The 19,581-nt window shown below is 46.5% G+C and overlaps 3 protein-coding genes across 3 annotated transcripts; all 3 read right to left on the bottom strand.

The window, feature by feature from the left end:
* Positions 1-398: 398 nt before the first annotated feature.
* Positions 399-10,048, bottom strand: LOC309797466 (uncharacterized protein C2orf78-like; the record flags this gene model as incomplete). The annotated part of the gene is made up of 3 exons (XM_082645989.1): positions 399-2,293; positions 3,413-4,159; positions 10,039-10,048. 3 exons carry the CDS (start codon positions 10,046-10,048, stop codon positions 399-401), a joined length of 2,652 nt encoding a protein of 883 aa, XP_082502115.1.
* A 456-nt stretch (positions 10,049-10,504) lies between these two features.
* LOC309797465 (uncharacterized protein C2orf78-like) lies at positions 10,505-12,482 on the bottom strand (the record flags this gene model as incomplete). Its single annotated transcript, XM_082645988.1, has 1 exon — positions 10,505-12,482. The coding sequence occupies exon 1, from the start codon at positions 12,395-12,397 to the stop codon at positions 10,505-10,507; it is 1,893 nt and encodes a 630-aa protein (XP_082502114.1). The 5' UTR covers positions 12,398-12,482.
* Positions 12,483-12,568: 86 nt separating this feature from the next.
* Positions 12,569-14,272, bottom strand: LOC309797464 (uncharacterized protein C2orf78-like; the record flags this gene model as incomplete). Its single annotated transcript, XM_082645987.1, has 1 exon — positions 12,569-14,272. A coding segment is annotated over one exon (780 nt), but the record flags the coding sequence as incomplete, so codon positions are not given.
* Between the last annotated feature and the right edge of the window lie 5,309 nt (positions 14,273-19,581).

The following is a 19,581-nucleotide window of genomic DNA, read 5'->3' as shown; positions in this document are numbered from 1 at the left end:
TTCCTCCTCACTCCTGCTTCCTTTCATAAATCCATAAATCTCTTCTGGCCTTCCTAGCCCTGGGCCACGTTCCTTCCTCTTTCCTCAGTTTTTACCCCTTTCCTCCCCTTTCCTTCATTCTCCCATCCAACTTTCAGTGCTTCCTTTCTCATGCAGACTTTGATTCCAACCCCATCAAAAACAAAACAAAACACAAAAACTTAAAGCACGCCACAGTTAGCAGCATCTCAAAATTCAAAAGGTTTATTACTCGTCTATTAATTCGATGACATTCATTTATTCAGTTTTATTGTTTTAATAAATATACAGAAATAAAAACAGAAATATATAATTAGAGAATAAATAGAGGAATTTATACCTGGTGCCCAAGGTGGCACCAACAATCCTAGCAGCTCTTACTATAAATATCCGTAGTAGTCAGCGATTTCCATTTCCTTTTGCCTCTCAATGAAAACTTGCAGTTTCCCCAAAGAGGTGTATTTGGCGGCATTCTCACGTTCTTGTTGCGCCCGCCTCTTCATGGCCTCCCGCTCTGGTCTCTGCTCTTGTTCGATGGGCTTTGACATGACTGGCTCAGAAACGTTGGGTTCCCTCCATGGTCTTCGTTGCTTGCTGAAGTCTTGGAGTAGAAATGGGGTTTGGAGCTTGGGTGGGGACCGGCGCTTAGTCAGAGCAGGGGGAATAGGCCCCCGCTGGAGAAAAGCGAAAGATGAAGTCTTGTAGGGTGCAGGCCTAGGAGCAGCAGACTGAGGGACACTAGGATGGATATGGGCGGTCCAACCCGGTTGGGTTGGGTTGGTCACAGTTGGCTGAGCTGGTTTGGCAGGACCTGGCAAAGAGGCAGGAGCTGGCTGGGATGAACTGGCTGCAGCAGGTTGAGCTGAGTTAGAAGAAGCAGGCTGGGCACGGTCCGCCACAGCAGGCCGATGTGAGGCCAGAGACTGTGGCCTCCGAGGAGCAGGTCGAGCTTGAGGCTTGTCCCAGGCAGAAAACTTGACCTTCTTAGGTGGAGGCAGCTCATACTGGGATGGAGATGGACACTGTTTTTCAGCACTGCTGTCTGGTTTCTGGGCTTTGACTTGAGTTTTCTCAGGACTCTTACCCTCACGTGGGGTACGCCGCCATGGCTGGATAGCTGGGGGTGGCTGGGGGTCTTTAGGGTTGCTTGAATTTCCCAAGACCCGACAGGAAGAGAGCCCAGTTCTCTTATCATTCTTCTTCCCCAGTGCATGAAAAACCTTCACAGACTCCAGCATGCGCATGCCTAGGGAGGTTCGAGGCTTTTTAATGCTCTCATGGATAAGCTCAGTTTGGTGTTCCTTTCGCTTCGTCTTGGGAATTGTTGGCTTCTCTTCTGCCTTGACTTTGTTCCCTGACTGCTTCTTCTCTTCAGCCTTCTTTCTTCCTCTGGTCCTTGTGGTCTTTTCCTGCCCGTGGCTCTTAGTTTTGCTGATCTTTCTGGATGCAGCTTCCTGAGGGTTGCCTTTAGAATGCTTGGCCGTGTTCACAGGAGCCCTGCCACTGACTGCAGCATTGCATAGAACCACTTCTCCCCCTAACAGGCACTGTGGATTCTTTGGCTGGATTTTGGCCTTGGGAGCACCACTGATAGGCTCAGAGGCTTTATGTTTGTTCTTCCTGGGTTGATCAGAGGGATCCTTTATGACACTTGGCTTTTCCTGCACCTGATTCACTTTAATGACCCTGGTGTCTTTGGCTTTGATCACGTTGGGACCTTTGGATTGATGAAGATCTTTCAATGAATTAAAGAGCTGGGGAAGGTGACTATGCTCCGCCAGTGTAGTAGTGTCTGCAAAACCACTGCTAGATTCCATCCCATTTTCAAGTGTCCCTAGGTCCTCAAGACTCAGGCTGTCCTTTCCCAGATGAGCATTTTCAGAACCAGGCTGCTCCTCTTGGCTGACGGGGTCAGTGCAGCCCGGGAGCTGGTGAATATCAGGGATTCCTGAAGGGAGTAGTGGAAGCTCTTGGTTTTCTCTTGGGATCTGGTAGGCATCCAGAGGCTTTGAAAGCTTGGTTGTACTAGCCTCCAAGTTCTTACTCTCTATTTGTCCCTGCCTTGGAGCTGGAGGCAGGGCCAGGAGACTACTGGCACTCTGGACTGGAGCTGTCCCTGAAATGTCCCCAAGTTCGGGTGGTGGATTTCTCTCAAGTATCTGAATACTTCTGCTCCTGCAGGACTCGGGGAGTTCTTGAGTTTGTGTCACACAAAATGTCTGGATTGGAGGTTGCCATCCCAGGGAAGTTTTCATCACCAGGGAAGTCTCCATCCCTACAAAGGAGTCAAGGTAGAAGTCAGTCCCTCGTAAGTGAGATGCTCCCCCTAAACACCAACACAGCAATCATGTACCTTTCAAGGTATATGATCGCTGTGTTGGTGTATAGGGGCAAGATGGGCAAGGCATTTCTACTAACTCTTCTTAAGGACCATGGACAGTGTTCTATGCTACGAGATAAGTGGTGACTGTTGTAATTCTTACTGGTGATCATTTCCTGTCACTGATTCTTGGTTTTCTTTGTATTTCACAGGATTGTTATAAGTCAATTAAAAAATGAGTCTTATTTTTCAAAAATGAAATGTTTTACAAAGCCTAGCATTCTCATATAGAGTCCGTTCAATTCTCCCCACGTTCCTGAGAGGCTAAGAACACTTCACACCATGAACTAGGAGAGGGAGTAGAGCCCTTCCTGATGAAATAGATAAACAAAGACAGAGTCTTAGCCTGCTTGCTCTGGACAGGATCTCGGACCCTAAGGTCTTAAATCCTGGTATATATTAAGGAAGTGAGGACAGTTAAACTGGCACTATCATAACAAGAGTTCTGAAACACCTTCCAAAGAGACTCTAGCAGTAGATTAGGGAAGGGAGAGATACAGTGTGGTAGTACAGGGGGAATGATCGGCTACAGCGGTGAAAAATGTGGTACCTATTGGTATGCTCTTGGGGTTCTTGTACATGTAGCATAGATGACCTTTACAGTGTCCCTCCCACCTTCCCACCTGCAGTAGGTGTTCTTTTTTAAAAAATTTATACTCATTTATTTATGTTTTGAACTTATTTATTCTGTGTATGTATTTTTTTTGGCTTCACTGGATCTTCTTAGTTGCTGGGCTACTCTTAGTTGCTCCATGGCATGTGGGATCTTCCCAGCCCAGGGCTCGAACCCGTGTCCCCTGCATTGGCAGGCGGATTCTTAACCACTGCACCACCAGGGAAGCCCTAGGTGTTCTTATGTAGAGTCTAAATACAGACAGCCCTGAGCAAAGGTAGTGGTTATTAAAGACTCAGGATCTAAATGCTACCTGTCTATACACCACTTCCCAGCTGTAGAGTTGACCCCATTTTTGAATGCTGACCTCATTGTTCAACTTTCTTGCTGTTTGTACTCACCTGGAAAACTTGTTTCTGTGATGTGGTGCGCAGACACAGGGTAGTAGATTCCAGAGTTGGAAGCTGGTGGTAAGATATTGGTGGGCTGAATCTCCTTTAGTACCATTACCATTTCTGGTTGCACAGAGGCCCTACTTCCTGTGTATGACACAGAGCCATAGGACTGCAGGCAGGAGCCAAGTTCTCCATACAGTAAAGACCCCAGTGTGCCGTGGTTATAGTAAGATACCTGGCTTCCTTCCTGGTAGGGAAGTGACAGGCTATGTCCCTGATTTGGAATCTGAGATGGCGTTCCCTGAGCAAGGCTGGCAGAAAGTGATGGATATAGAGGGGCCATGGTATTGGTGTCTGCAGTTTTATCATACTGGGCTGCCATAAGCATGGAGGAAGCAGCTGTGTGCTGGTCAGTGAGTGCCAGAGTAAAGTCTCCGAGTGAAGAAGAATTCTTTTCAGTGCTTCCTGTGATGCCCCACTCAGAAACACCTGGATAGGATGCAGCTGAAGTGGAGATCTGGCTCTGGTCAGTAACTCCAGATAACATAGTTGTGCTAGAATGTTGGGGAAGGTAGGCACTACCCATGTGTGTCTGGAAAGAGGTGGCCGTAGCTGATGCCGAACTGACGGCAGGAGCAGAGACTCTGGAGAAGTTGCAGACACTTGCTGTTAGGGAAGCTGCATTGCTCACCACAGGAAGAGAGTGCTGCAGAGAATTCAGAGTTCCAAGTACAGATGGATTTTGGCAATTTTCTGTAAGAACAAGGGGGTGACGAAAAAATCAGGGAGACTGATAAATTCCCACTATGCTTGAGGAAGGTTCTTGCTATCAGGACACCTCTACTGTCAATACTTACTGAGAATCCAAAAACCAGACAGTTATGATGGTTGTAAGGACTGAGCAGTTTTACACTCTTCTGTATTAACTGCCTGTGCTCCCATCTTGGGCACAGATGGGCAGAAGACCCAAGTGGTATGGTTCAGACATTGTTCTCTAGGATGGAAGCAACCTTCTCCCTGCCCTATCTTTCCCTTCAGCCTGCACTAGTATTGACTTCTATGCTGTTTCCTAGACTGGAAGCATTTTAGAACTAGGAGGGCCTTAGAGAACTTCTATTTTCCCAGTCTCACTTCATGAGGAAGGAAACGGAGGCTCAGAGAGGTCAGGTTGACTTGTTCAAGTTCTCTCATTATGTTAGTATCCTTACCAGGTTTCAGAACCTAAGTATCCTGACTTCCTTGCCAGGACGCTGCTCTGAGCATGACACTGCCAGAAAGCAGGAGAAATAGAACTTATAATACAGGCATTTTCTTTGTCCGTTAGAAAACAGTACGGCTATTAATTACCCTTGTGATCTTCAGTGTCTCACTTTGCTTGTGCAGTTCCCACGCTCTTACCTAGAGTTCACATATAGCTCAGCCCAAGTGGTAAATTTAAAGAGTCATTTTTACCCTCTTCAAGCCTGGTTTCTCATCCTACCTCAAAAGGATTACCCGAAAGTGAATTTCTGACGTGCTTTTGGAAAGAAACAAGCGATCTGATTCCTTCAGATTGCTCGTCTGTAAAGTGGTTATAGCACCACCACCAATAATGATGGGGACGTCCTCCTGCTTGGCCATCCCTTTCCCGCTCTCTCCCAGGGCCCTCAACACCGTCTGCTCTGTGCTGCAGTTCGGGACACAGCTGGGCGTCGTGGGCGGCACTGGCTGCCCCCGCGCCACACTGACAGTGACTGTGTCCACTGCGGACCCTGAGCTGCGGGACATCATGGAGGTGAGAGCACCCATCACCGCCTTCTTCCGATGGCCTCGCCTGCAGGTGGAGATACGGACCCCCAGAAAGGAGCGCAGGGCCTGCGGGATGGTAGAATGGGGTCTCAGAGACTCTGTGGCAAAGCACAGATGCAGAGTCACTGGGCACTTGTGGGCTGGCCTGCGAGTGGATAGCCGGCCATAGACAGCTGGTTGACCCGGGCCGGCCACGGGAAGTCGGTGGGCGCGGGGAGCGGTCTGGGGGCAGCTGAGCCCTCCTGGCAGGTGCTGGTCCCCCAGTGCCCGGGGCAGGGCCTACCTAAGTAACTGCCCGTAGAGAACTTGGGTGAGATCGGTCCTTGGAGAGAGAGCTGGGCTCCGAGCATTCTCCTTCAGTTGCCAACACGGCCAAAAGCGAAGTGCGCACCGTTTGGGCTGTTGCCGGTATTTATAGCTCTGCAACCTGTGAGCGAACAATGGGCTTGCGTTTGCGGGACGCAATAGTTTAGGGAGGGGTGGCGCATGCGCAGAGTACACGTCACGCCCTGAGGCGCACAGGTGAGAATGCGAGCCTGGACCGTCTAGCGCTTCTGAATATCCCGGGGTCTGAGGGTTGGAGGTGTTTGCCTTGAGGGTGATGAGCTTCTTGGCAGGACAGCTGGCCCTTCTCCCCTGGCCTGGCCCCAGTGCTGTCGGGGGAACTAACTGTACTGGACGGGGTCCCTGCCCAGCCAAGTGGAGCAAGGTTGCTGGCTGTGCAGCTCCCACAGGAGGCGGCAGCTCTGGCAGCAGCGCCTCTGCGTCCTTCTGCCCTTTCCCCTGGCGGCACTGGAGGGGAGAGCCGCTAAGAGCACAAGTGCCCACACCACCAGGAGCTCGATCGTGCAGGCTTCTGTTTAAGGTTTCAGACTTTAAGAGTAACAGAAAAGCGTTGAACTTTTTTTGTTGAAGGTGAGTGTGTGGAACATCCCCAGTTGCATTTTCAACCTATCATTTTGCTACCGCGTGGAGAAGGCACTGCAGGGAGAAAGAGTGGAAGCGAGGAAACAAGTTAGGAGACTTTTGTAGAAATTGGGCATAATGGTGGCTGGGACCAGGGTATGGTGGTCATTGTGGTGGAAAGATGTGGACAGATTCTAGAGGTATGTAGGCAGTATCATTGTTAGCACTGCTGGTGGGTTGAGGATGAGGGCGAGGGAGAAATAGCCGTCAGTGATGGTGATTCCTAAGTTTCTGGCTCCTATGGTTGGTTGGATAGGGTTTTTTAGATATGATGTTCATATTTATCCTAATTTGTCTTTTGTTATTTGTTGGTTCTTGATGAATACTCTGTCCTATTAAGTCTCCTGTTTTTAGCGTACAGAGCATTTTCACCGAAACTGACTGTTGCATGTTAACAGATAACTTTTTACCATCTGCCAGTTTGGTCCTGTATTTTATTCTCTTTCATTTATTAATTAAATTGTTGTATTAATGTAAATAGTTATATTAATAGATTTTCTAAAGTTGCGTTACCCTTGAGTCCTTGGAATAACGCCTTTTGGTAGTCATGGTGTATATCATTCTTTAATAATTATCGATTAGATGTGCTGATGTTTCTTTAGGATTTTTCTACCTATATTTGTAAAGCGAAATTGTACGTTTTTTGCAAAAGCTTGATTTTCTTTCCTTTTTATTTACAAATGACTCGAATTTTGTTGTTTTGTAGTTATTTGATTGATGTAGAAGGCATGTGGCCAGATGATGCAATTGGATATAAGTATAAGGGTTGTCACTACTTTTCCGTTTTTATAAAATTTGAAGGTAGAAGTGTAGGGGAATTTCTCAAATTTTGGAAAAAGAGAAAAGTTTGTAATTCATTTTTTCTGACATAAGATAACTTTTTGCTAAAAGTTTATAAAGGAATGTATCTGGAAATGGTGAGATATAACAGCCTGAATAATTAGTCAGTGGATTTCAGCATTTTTTTCTTTTTTAAATTTATTTAATTAATTTATTTATTTTTGATATTATATGCACTGCACAACCAAGGAAGTCCCTTTTTCTTCCTTCCTTCCTTCCTTCCTTCCTTTCTTTAAAGCTCCAAGTCGTTTAAAATACATGACTTCTTACTAAAAATCTGCAGTTCATATAACCAAGGGGTTTATAACTTCTCCTCTAAAAGTTATATTCTGGGACTTCCCTGGTGGTCCAGTGGTTAAGACTCTGCGCTTCCAATACAGCAGGCATGGGTTCCATACCTAGTTGGGGAGCTATGATCCCACATGCTGCAAAGCCAAAGAAAATTTTTTTAAATGTTATATTCCTGTATGATTGAATTTAGTGGTTTAGACTTTCTTTTTCTTTCTTTCTTTTCTTTCTTTCTTTTTTTTTTTTTTTGTGATACACGGGCCTCTCACTGTTGTGGCCTCTCCCGTTGAAGAGCACAGGCTCCGGACACACAGGCTCAGCGGCCATGGCTCACAGGCCTAGCCCTCCACGGCATTAGGGATCCTCCCGGACCGGGACACGAACCCGTGTCCCCTGCACCGGCAGGTGGACTCTCAACCACTGTGCCACCAGGGAAGACCTTGACATAATTCTTTTGAATTTGGATAGTGCTGATGGTTGCACAGCACTGTGAATGTATCTAATGTAACTCAATTGTATAATTGAAAATGGTTGAAATACTAAATTTGGTTTTATGTATATTTTACCATAATAAAAAATCAGATGAACGAACAGCATAAACCAGAATTAGGTAAGATGATAGAACTCAGGACAGAATTCAAAATAAAAGAAAAAAAATTCAGAAAAGCTGACTAAATTTAAAATAATACAAGAGTGGGGACTTCCCTGGTTGAGGAACTGAGATCCCACATGCCGCAGGGCAGCCAAGCCTGCACGCTGCAACTACTGAGCCTATGTGCTGTGGAGCCCACGCGCCACAACTAAAGAGCCCACGAGCTGCAAGAAAGAGCCCACGCACTTCAACGAAGAGACCACGTGCTGCAACTAATACCCGACACTGCCAAACAGAAATAAATTAAATAAAATCATACGAGTGAATGAACATAATGGATAATGCCTTAAGAGAAACAAACAAGAAAAGGAAACAGTTTTTTAAATCAAAAAGAAGATAAAAAGTTTAGAGAAATGGCAAACATAAAAGATAGGCAAAAAAGAGTCAGGACAGCTCTGAAAAGAGTAACATAAGTACGTATAAGAATCTATTATACCATAAAAGTGACATTTCAAATCAGTGGGACAGATTAGTCAATAAATTGTGAAACATACATGTTGAGGTATAAGTAATTCTCTGGAAGATTCCACGGCACGGCAAAAGCAGATGTCTCTGAGGAGGGAAATGTGTGGCTGGGGAATGTGGGGAAAAGGGTGTCTTTTCTTTGAGTGCCCTTGTGTACCTTTTCTAATGTTCTGTCATGTGAATTTATTACCTCTGAAGTTCACCTGAGTTCAAACCCCAGTTCCCCCAATTGCCAGCTCTTAATCTTGGGCAAACTCTTCACACTCTCCAAGCCTCTTTATCTGTGAAATAAGGTCAGTAACTTAGCCTGGTGCTGCCTGGCACAGAATACACTGTCAATAAATGGAGATTATTAGTGTAAAAAACCGAAATGCCCATCGATGGATGAATGGATATTTTAAATGTGGTGTATGTGTGAAATATTACACTGTCATAAAAAGGAATGGAGTACTGACACGTGCTACGACAGGGACGAACTTGAAAACATTATGCTAAGTGAAAGAAGCCCCACACAGTGGTCACATTTGTATTATTTCATGAAATGTCCAGAAAAGGTAAAACCATAGTGATAGAAAGGAAATGTGTGGTTGCAGGGACTGAAGGAGGAGGGGATGAAGAGGGCCTGCTGATGGTTATGGGGGCTTCTTTGTGGGGTGATGAAAACGTGATGGGATAGATGATGGTGATGGTTGCATAGGCTTGAGAATGTACGAAATGACACTGAATTTGCGGTCTCAGGTGGTGAATTTTATGGCATGTGAATGACATCTCAAAAAAATAATTTTGAAAATGAAAATTGCCAGTTTTCCCATTTTCACTATCCACTATCCACTGCCTCCATCTCTCCCTTCTCCCCACGTCATTCCTTTTGACGCCCACCCCTGCCGCTCTCTCCCAACCTCACTCCCTCGAGCTGCCCCACGAGGCCTCCCAGGGAGCCCCTGAACCGCTGGGCGCCTGCGTCCTGTGGCTGTTGGAGCGGCTGCCCAGTGCGCGTGCCCCCACCGCTCTCACCCGTGAGAGTGGACGCTTCCGTCGGAATTTTCTCGTGCGTTTCAGTTGATGGTGATGTTTACAGAAGGTGGCACACCCCCTGGTCAATGGAGGAAGCCCCTCAAGTTAATACTTAGGCCTGTCCAGAAGTTTGATGTCGTCCAGCAGTAACCTCAGCATGCTGTGCTCTGAAAGCCAGGTTGGACGCCTGCAGGCACTTGCAAATACTGAGGACTTCAGAGGCATTTGGGCCTCAAAGTGAGGCCTTGTACCTCCACATGCGATGTGACCTCAGCCCTTTGCTGCACGTCTCTAAGTGAAGTGGCACAGGAATACTGGCCTTGCCTGTCGTTGCCAGGATTAACTGAATAGTGCATTAGCTGCCCTGGTGCTTAGGTGTTGAGTACATGGTGATTTACATACCAGGCCCTATCCCCTAGGATAACTCTGAGCCCTAGCCACCTCTCTGGTAGATTTCCCTATACCCCCACTATAATCACACCTGCATAAGGCAACTCAAACCTTTCAGAGATGTGTCCTGAACCTCTTGTTTTCTTAAATACCTGTGTGGTGGTTGTGAGACTTAAGGCCAACCTCCCCAAGAGACTTTTTCTATTTCTCCTAGTAAACCTAGACTCACCTTCCGTCATCTTCAACTCTACTCACATTTTGTTCTTTCAGCCCTGACCTCTGACCCTGCTCTTTACTTCTGCCATTTCCTCCTCACTCCTGCTTCCTTTCATAAATCCATAAATCTCTTCTGGCCTTCCTAGCCCTGGGCCACGTTCCTTCCTCTTTCCTCAGTTTTTACCCCTTTCCTCCCCTTTCCTTCATCCAACTTTCAGTGCTTCCTTTCTCATGCAGACTTTGATTCCAACCCCATCAAAAACAAAACAAAACACAAAAACTTAAAGCACGCCACAGTTAGCAGCATCTCAAAATTCAAAAGGTTTATTACTCGTCTATTAATTCGATGACATTCATTTATTCAGTTTTATTGTTTTAATAAATATACAGAAATAAAAACAGAAATATATAATTAGAGAATAAATAGAGGAATTTATACCTGGTGCCCAAGGTGGCACCAACAATCCTAGCAGCTCTTACTATAAATATCCGTAGTAGTCAGCGATTTCCATTTCCTTTTGCCTCTCAATGAAAACTTGCAGTTTCCCCAAAGAGGTGTATTTGGCGGCATTCTCACGTTCTTGTTGCGCCCGCCTCTTCATGGCCTCCCGCTCTGGTCTCTGCTCTTGTTCGATGGGCTTTGACATGACTGGCTCAGAAACGTTGGGTTCCCTCCATGGTCTTCGTTGCTTGCTGAAGTCTTGGAGTAGAAATGGGGTTTGGAGCTTGGGTGGGGACCGGCGCTTAGTCAGAGCAGGGGGAATAGGCCCCCGCTGGAGAAAAGCGAAAGATGAAGTCTTGTAGGGTGCAGGCCTAGGAGCAGCAGACTGAGGGACACTAGGATGGATATGGGCGGTCCAACCCGGTTGGGTTGGGTTGGTCACAGTTGGCTGAGCTGGTTTGGCAGGACCTGGCAAAGAGGCAGGAGCTGGCTGGGATGAACTGGCTGCAGCAGGTTGAGCTGAGTTAGAAGAAGCAGGCTGGGCACGGTCCGCCACAGCAGGCCGATGTGAGGCCAGAGACTGTGGCCTCCGAGGAGCAGGTCGAGCTTGAGGCTTGTCCCAGGCAGAAAACTTGACCTTCTTAGGTGGAGGCAGCTCATACTGGGATGGAGATGGACACTGTTTTTCAGCACTGCTGTCTGGTTTCTGGGCTTTGACTTGAGTTTTCTCAGGACTCTTACCCTCACGTGGGGTACGCCGCCATGGCTGGATAGCTGGGGGTGGCTGGGGGTCTTTAGGGTTGCTTGAATTTCCCAAGACCCGACAGGAAGAGAGCCCAGTTCTCTTATCATTCTTCTTCCCCAGTGCATGAAAAACCTTCACAGACTCCAGCATGCGCATGCCTAGGGAGGTTCGAGGCTTTTTAATGCTCTCATGGATAAGCTCAGTTTGGTGTTCCTTTCGCTTCGTCTTGGGAATTGTTGGCTTCTCTTCTGCCTTGACTTTGTTCCCTGACTGCTTCTTCTCTTCAGCCTTCTTTCTTCCTCTGGTCCTTGTGGTCTTTTCCTGCCCGTGGCTCTTAGTTTTGCTGATCTTTCTGGATGCAGCTTCCTGAGGGTTGCCTTTAGAATGCTTGGCCGTGTTCACAGGAGCCCTGCCACTGACTGCAGCATTGCATAGAACCACTTCTCCCCCTAACAGGCACTGTGGATTCTTTGGCTGGATTTTGGCCTTGGGAGCACCACTGATAGGCTCAGAGGCTTTATGTTTGTTCTTCCTGGGTTGATCAGAGGGATCCTTTATGACACTTGGCTTTTCCTGCACCTGATTCACTTTAATGACCCTGGTGTCTTTGGCTTTGATCACGTTGGGACCTTTGGATTGATGAAGATCTTTCAATGAATTAAAGAGCTGGGGAAGGTGACTATGCTCCGCCAGTGTAGTAGTGTCTGCAAAACCACTGCTAGATTCCATCCCATTTTCAAGTGTCCCTAGGTCCTCAAGACTCAGGCTGTCCTTTCCCAGATGAGCATTTTCAGAACCAGGCTGCTCCTCTTGGCTGACGGGGTCAGTGCAGCCCGGGAGCTGGTGAATATCAGGGATTCCTGAAGGGAGTAGTGGAAGCTCTTGGTTTTCTCTTGGGATCTGGTAGGCATCCAGAGGCTTTGAAAGCTTGGTTGTACTAGCCTCCAAGTTCTTACTCTCTATTTGTCCCTGCCTTGGAGCTGGAGGCAGGGCCAGGAGACTACTGGCACTCTGGACTGGAGCTGTCCCTGAAATGTCCCCAAGTTCGGGTGGTGGATTTCTCTCAAGTATCTGAATACTTCTGCTCCTGCAGGACTCGGGGAGTTCTTGAGTTTGTGTCACACAAAATGTCTGGATTGGAGGTTGCCATCCCAGGGAAGTTTTCATCACCAGGGAAGTCTCCATCCCTACAAAGGAGTCAAGGTAGAAGTCAGTCCCTCGTAAGTGAGATGCTCCCCCTAAACACCAACACAGCAATCATGTACCTTTCAAGGTATATGATCGCTGTGTTGGTGTATAGGGGCAAGATGGGCAAGGCATTTCTACTAACTCTTCTTAAGGACCATGGACAGTGTTCTATGCTACGAGATAAGTGGTGACTGTTGTAATTCTTACTGGTGATCATTTCCTGTCACTGATTCTTGGTTTTCTTTGTATTTCACAGGATTGTTATAAGTCAATTAAAAAATGAGTCTTATTTTTCAAAAATGAAATGTTTTACAAAGCCTAGCATTCTCATATAGAGTCCGTTCAATTCTCCCCACGTTCCTGAGAGGCTAAGAACACTTCACACCATGAACTAGGAGAGGGAGTAGAGCCCTTCCTGATGAAATAGATAAACAAAGACAGAGTCTTAGCCTGCTTGCTCTGGACAGGATCTCGGACCCTAAGGTCTTAAATCCTGGTATATATTAAGGAAGTGAGGACAGTTAAACTGGCACTATCATAACAAGAGTTCTGAAACACCTTCCAAAGAGACTCTAGCAGTAGATTAGGGAAGGGAGAGATACAGTGTGGTAGTACAGGGGGAATGATCGGCTACAGCGGTGAAAAATGTGGTACCTATTGGTATGCTCTTGGGGTTCTTGTACATGTAGCATAGATGACCTTTACAGTGTCCCTCCCACCTTCCCACCTGCAGTAGGTGTTCTTTTTTAAAAAATTTATACTCATTTATTTATGTTTTGAACTTATTTATTCTGTGTATGTATTTTTTTTGGCTTCACTGGATCTTCTTAGTTGCTGGGCTACTCTTAGTTGCTCCATGGCATGTGGGATCTTCCCAGCCCAGGGCTCGAACCCGTGTCCCCTGCATTGGCAGGCGGATTCTTAACCACTGCACCACCAGGGAAGCCCTAGGTGTTCTTATGTAGAGTCTAAATACAGACAGCCCTGAGCAAAGGTAGTGGTTATTAAAGACTCAGGATCTAAATGCTACCTGTCTATACACCACTTCCCAGCTGTAGAGTTGACCCCATTTTTGAATGCTGACCTCATTGTTCAACTTTCTTGCTGTTTGTACTCACCTGGAAAACTTGTTTCTGTGATGTGGTGCGCAGACACAGGGTAGTAGATTCCAGAGGTGGAAGCTGGTGGTAAGATATTGGTGGGCTGAATCTCCTTTAGTACCATTACCATTTCTGGTTGCACAGAGGCCCTACTTCCTGTGTATGACACAGAGCCATAGGACTGCAGGCAGGAGCCAAGTTCTCCATACAGTAAAGACCCCAGTGTGCCGTGGTTATAGTAAGATACCTGGCTTCCTTCCTGGTAGGGAAGTGACAGGCTATGTCCCTGATTTGGAATCTGAGATGGCGTTCCCTGAGCAAGGCTGGCAGAAAGTGATGGATATAGAGGGGCCATGGTATTGGTGTCTGCAGTTTTATCATACTGGGCTGCCATAAGCATGGAGGAAGCAGCTGTGTGCTGGTCAGTGAGTGCCAGAGTAAAGTCTCCGAGTGAAGAAGAATTCTTTTCAGTGCTTCCTGTGATGCCCCACTCAGAAACACCTGGATAGGATGCAGCTGAAGTGGAGATCTGGCTCTGGTCAGTAACTCCAGATAACATAGTTGTGCTAGAATGTTGGGGAAGGTAGGCACTACCCATGTGTGTCTGGAAAGAGGTGGCCGTAGCTGATGCCGAACTGACGGCAGGAGCAGAGACTCTGGAGAAGTTGCAGACACTTGCTGTTAGGGAAGCTGCATTGCTCACCACAGGAAGAGAGTGCTGCAGAGAATTCAGAGTTCCAAGTACAGATGGATTTTGGCAATTTTCTGTAAGAACAAGGGGGTGACGAAAAAATCAGGGAGACTGATAAATTCCCACTATGCTTGAGGAAGGTTCTTGCTATCAGGACACCTCTACTGTCAATACTTACTGAGAATCCAAAAATCAGACAGTTATGATGGTTGTAAGGACTGAGCAGTTTTACACTCTTCTGTATTAACTGCCTGTGCTCCCATCTTGGGCACAGATGGGCAGAAGACCCAAGTGGTATGGTTCAGACATTGTTCTCTAGGATGGAAGCAACCTTCTCCCTGCCCTATCTTTCCCTTCAGCCTGCACTAGTATTGACTTCTATGCTGTTTCCTAGACTGGAAGCAGTTTAGAACTAGGAGGGCCTTAGAGAACTTCTATTTTCCCAGTCTCACTTCATGAGGAAGGAAACGGAGGCTCAGAGAGGTCAGGTTGACTTGTTCAAGTTCTCTCATTATGTTAGTATCCTTACCAGGTTTCAGAACCTAAGTATCCTGACTTCCTTGCCAGGACGCTGCTCTGAGCATGACACTGCCAGAAAGCAGGAGAAATAGAACTTATAATACAGGCATTTTCTTTGTCCGTTAGAAAACAGTACGGCTATTAATTACCCTTGTGATCTTCAGTGTCTCACTTTGCTTGTGCAGTTCCCACGCTCTTACCTAGAGTTCACATATAGCTCAGCCCAAGTGGTAAATTTAAAGAGTCATTTTTACCCTCTTCAAGCCTGGTTTCTCATCCTACCTCAAAAGGATTACCCGAAAGTGAATTTCTGACGTGCTTTTGGAAAGAAACAAGCGATCTGATTCCTTCAGATTGCTCGTCTGTAAAGTGGTTATAGCACCACCACCAATAATGATGGGGACGTCCTCCTGCTTGGCCATCCCTTTCCCGCTCTCTCCCAGGGCCCTCAACACCGTCTGCTCTGTGCTGCAGTTCGGGACACAGCTGGGCGTCGTGGGCGGCACTGGCTGCCCCCGCGCCACACTGACAGTGACTGTGTCCACTGCGGACCCTGAGCTGCGGGACATCATGGAGGTGAGAGCACCCATCACCGCCTTCTTCCGATGGCCTCGCCTGCAGGTGGAGATACGGACCCCCAGAAAGGAGCGCAGGGCCTGCGGGATGGTAGAATGGGGTCTCAGAGACTCTGTGGCAAAGCACAGATGCAGAGTCACTGGGCACTTGTGGGCTGGCCTGCGAGTGGATAGCCGGCCATAGACAGCTGGTTGACCCGGGCCGGCCACGGGAAGTCGGTGGGCGCGGGGAGCGGTCTGGGGGCAGCTGAGCCCTCCTGGCAGGTGCTGGTCCCCCAGTGCCCGGGGCAGGGCCTACCTAAGTAACTGCCCGTAGAGAACTTGGGTGAGATCGGTCCTTGGAGAGAGAGCTGGGCTCCGAGCATTCTCCTTCAGTTGCCAACACGGCCAAAAGCGAAGTGCGCACCGTTTGGGCTGTTGCCGGTATTTATAGCTCTGCAACCTGTGAGCGAACAATGGGCTTGCGTTTGCGGGACGCAATAGTTTAGGGAGGGGTGGCGCATGCGCAGAGTACACGTCACGCCCTGAGGCGCACAGGTGAGAATGCGAGCCTGGACCGTCTAGCGCTTCTGAATATCCCGGGGTCTGAGGGTTGGAGGTGTTTGCCTTGAGGGTGATGAGCTTCTTGGCAGGACAGCTGGCCCTTCTCCCCTGGCCTGGCCCCAGTGCTGTCGGGGGAACTAACTGTACTGGACGGGGTCCCTGCCCAGCCAAGTGGAGCAAGGTTGCTGGCTGTGCAGCTCCCACAGGAGGCGGCAGCTCTGGCAGCAGCGCCTCTGCGTCCTTCTGCCCTTTCCCCTGGCGGCACTGGAGGGGAGAGCCGCTAAGAGCACAAGTGCCCACACCACCAGGAGCTCGATCGTGCAGGCTTCTGTTTAAGGTTTCAGACTTTAAGAGTAACAGAAAAGCGTTGAACTTTTTTTGTTGAAGGTGAGTGTGTGGAACATCCCCAGTTGCATTTTCAACCTATCATTTTGCTACCGCGTGGAGAAGGCACTGCAGGGAGAAAGAGTGGAAGCGAGGAAACAAGTTAGGAGACTTTTGTAGAAATTGGGCATAATGGTGGCTGGGACCAGGGTATGGTGGTCATTGTGGTGGAAAGATGTGGACAGATTCTAGAGGTATGTAGGCAGTATCATTGTTAGCACTGCTGGTGGGTTGAGGATGAGGGCGAGGGAGAAATAGCCGTCAGTGATGGTGATTCCTAAGTTTCTGGCTCCTATGGTTGGTTGGATAGGGTTTTTTAGATATGATGTTCATATTTATCCTAATTTGTCTTTTGTTATTTGTTGGTTCTTGATGAATACTCTGTCCTATTAAGTCTCCTGTTTTTAGCGTACAGAGCATTTTCACCGAAACTGACTGTTGCATGTTAACAGATAACTTTTTACCATCTGCCAGTTTGGTCCTGTATTTTATTCTCTTTCATTTATTAATTAAATTGTTGTATTAATGTAAATAGTTATATTAATAGATTTTCTAAAGTTGCGTTACCCTTGAGTCCTTGGAATAACGCCTTTTGGTAGTCATGGTGTATATCATTCTTTAATAATTATCGATTAGATGTGCTGATGTTTCTTTAGGATTTTTCTACCTATATTTGTAAAGCGAAATTGTACGTTTTTTGCAAAAGCTTGATTTTCTTTCCTTTTTATTTACAAATGACTCGAATTTTGTTGTTTTGTAGTTATTTGATTGATGTAGAAGGCATGTGGCCAGATGATGCAATTGGATATAAGTATAAGGGTTGTCACTACTTTTCCGTTTTTATAAAATTTGAAGGTAGAAGTGTAGGGGAATTTCTCAAATTTTGGAAAAAGAGAAAAGTTTGTAATTCATTTTTTCTGACATAAGATAACTTTTTGCTAAAAGTTTATAAAGGAATGTATCTGGAAATGGTGAGATATAACAGCCTGAATAATTAGTCAGTGGATTTCAGCATTTTTTTCTTTTTTAAATTTATTTAATTAATTTATTTATTTTTGATATTATATGCACTGCACAACCAAGGAAGTCCCTTTTTCTTCCTTCCTTCCTTCCTTCCTTCCTTTCTTTAAAGCTCCAAGTCGTTTAAAATACATGACTTCTTACTAAAAATCTGCAGTTCATATAACCAAGGGGTTTATAACTTCTCCTCTAAAAGTTATATTCTGGGACTTCCCTGGTGGTCCAGTGGTTAAGACTCTGCGCTTCCAATACAGCAGGCATGGGTTCCATCCCTAGTTGGGGAGCTATGATCCCACATGCTGCAAAGCCAAAGAAAATTTTTTTAAATGTTATATTCCTGTATGATTGAATTTAGTGGTTTAGACTTTCTTTTTCTTTCTTTCTTTTCTTTCTTTCTTTTTTTTTTTTTTTTTGTGATACACGGGCCTCTCACTGTTGTGGCCTCTCCCGTTGAAGAGCACAGGCTCCGGACACACAGGCTCAGCGGCCATGGCTCACAGGCCTAGCCCTCCACGGCATTAGGGATCCTCCCGGACCGGGACACGAACCCGTGTCCCCTGCACCGGCAGGTGGACTCTCAACCACTGTGCCACCAGGGAAGACCTTGACATAATTCTTTTGAATTTGGATAGTGCTGATGGTTGCACAGCACTGTGAATGTATCTAATGTAACTCAATTGTATAATTGAAAATGGTTGAAATACTAAATTTGGTTTTATGTATATTTTACCATAATAAAAAATCAGATGAACGAACAGCATAAACCAGAATTAGGTAAGATGATAGAACTCAGGACAGAATTCAAAATAAAAGAAAAAAAATTCAGAAAAGCTGACTAAATTTAAAATAATACAAGAGTGGGGACTTCCCTGGTTGAGGAACTGAGATCCCACATGCCGCAGGGCAGCCAAGCCTGCACGCTGCAACTACTGAGCCTATGTGCTGTGGAGCCCACGCGCCACAACTAAAGAGCCCACGAGCTGCAAGAAAGAGCCCACGCACTTCAACGAAGAGACCACGTGCTGCAACTAATACCCGACACTGCCAAACAGAAATAAATTAAATAAAATCATACGAGTGAATGAACATAATGGATAATGCCTTAAGAGAAACAAACAAGAAAAGGAAACAGTTTTTTAAATCAAAAAGAAGATAAAAAGTTTAGAGAAATGGCAAACATAAAAGATAGGCAAAAAAGAGTCAGGACAGCTCTGAAAAGAGTAACATAAGTACGTATAAGAATCTATTATACCATAAAAGTGACATTTCAAATCAGTGGGACAGATTAGTCAATAAATTGTGAAACATACATGTTGAGGTATAAGTAATTCTCTGGAAGATTCCACGGCACGGCAAAAGCAGATGTCTCTGAGGAGGGAAATGTGTGGCTGGGGAATGTGGGGAAAAGGGTGTCTTTTCTTTGAGTGCCCTTGTGTACCTTTTCTAATGTTCTGTCATGTGAATTTATTACCTCTGAAGTTCACCTGAGTTCAAACCCCAGTTCCCCCAATTGCCAGCTCTTAATCTTGGGCAAACTCTTCACACTCTCCAAGCCTCTTTATCTGTGAAATAAGGTCAGTAACTTAGCCTGGTGCTGCCTGGCACAGAATACACTGTCAATAAATGGAGATTATTAGTGTAAAAAACCGAAATGCCCATCGATGGATGAATGGATATTTTAAATGTGGTGTATGTGTGAAATATTACACTGTCATAAAAAGGAATGGAGTACTGACACGTGCTACGACAGGGACGAACTTGAAAACATTATGCTAAGTGAAAGAAGCCCCACACAGTGGTCACATTTGTATTATTTCATGAAATGTCCAGAAAAGGTAAAACCATAGTGATAGAAAGGAAATGTGTGGTTGCAGGGACTGAAGGAGGAGGGGATGAAGAGGGCCTGCTGATGGTTATGGGGGCTTCTTTGTGGGGTGATGAAAACGTGATGGGATAGATGATGGTGATGGTTGCATAGGCTTGAGAATGTACGAAATGACACTGAATTTGCGGTCTCAGGTGGTGAATTTTATGGCATGTGAATGACATCTCAAAAAAATAATTTTGAAAATGAAAATTGCCAGTTTTCCCATTTTCACTATCCACTATCCACTGCCTCCATCTCTCCCTTCTCCCCACGTCATTCCTTTTGACGCCCACCCCTGCCGCTCTCTCCCAACCTCACTCCCTCGAGCTGCCCCACGAGGCCTCCCAGGGAGCCCCTGAACCGCTGGGCGCCTGCGTCCTGTGGCTGTTGGAGCGGCTGCCCAGTGCGCGTGCCCCCACCGCTCTCACCCGTGAGAGTGGACGCTTCCGTCGGAATTTTCTCGTGCGTTTCAGTTGATGGTG

Source organism: Mesoplodon mirus (assembly GCF_964341445.2).
Source record: "Mesoplodon mirus genome assembly, contig: HAP1_SCAFFOLD_551, whole genome shotgun sequence".
NCBI classification, from domain to species: Eukaryota; Metazoa; Chordata; class Mammalia; order Artiodactyla; family Ziphiidae; genus Mesoplodon; species Mesoplodon mirus.
Note: the sequence above shows the minus strand (reverse complement) of the source record. Positions and strands in the feature narration are given on the sequence as shown.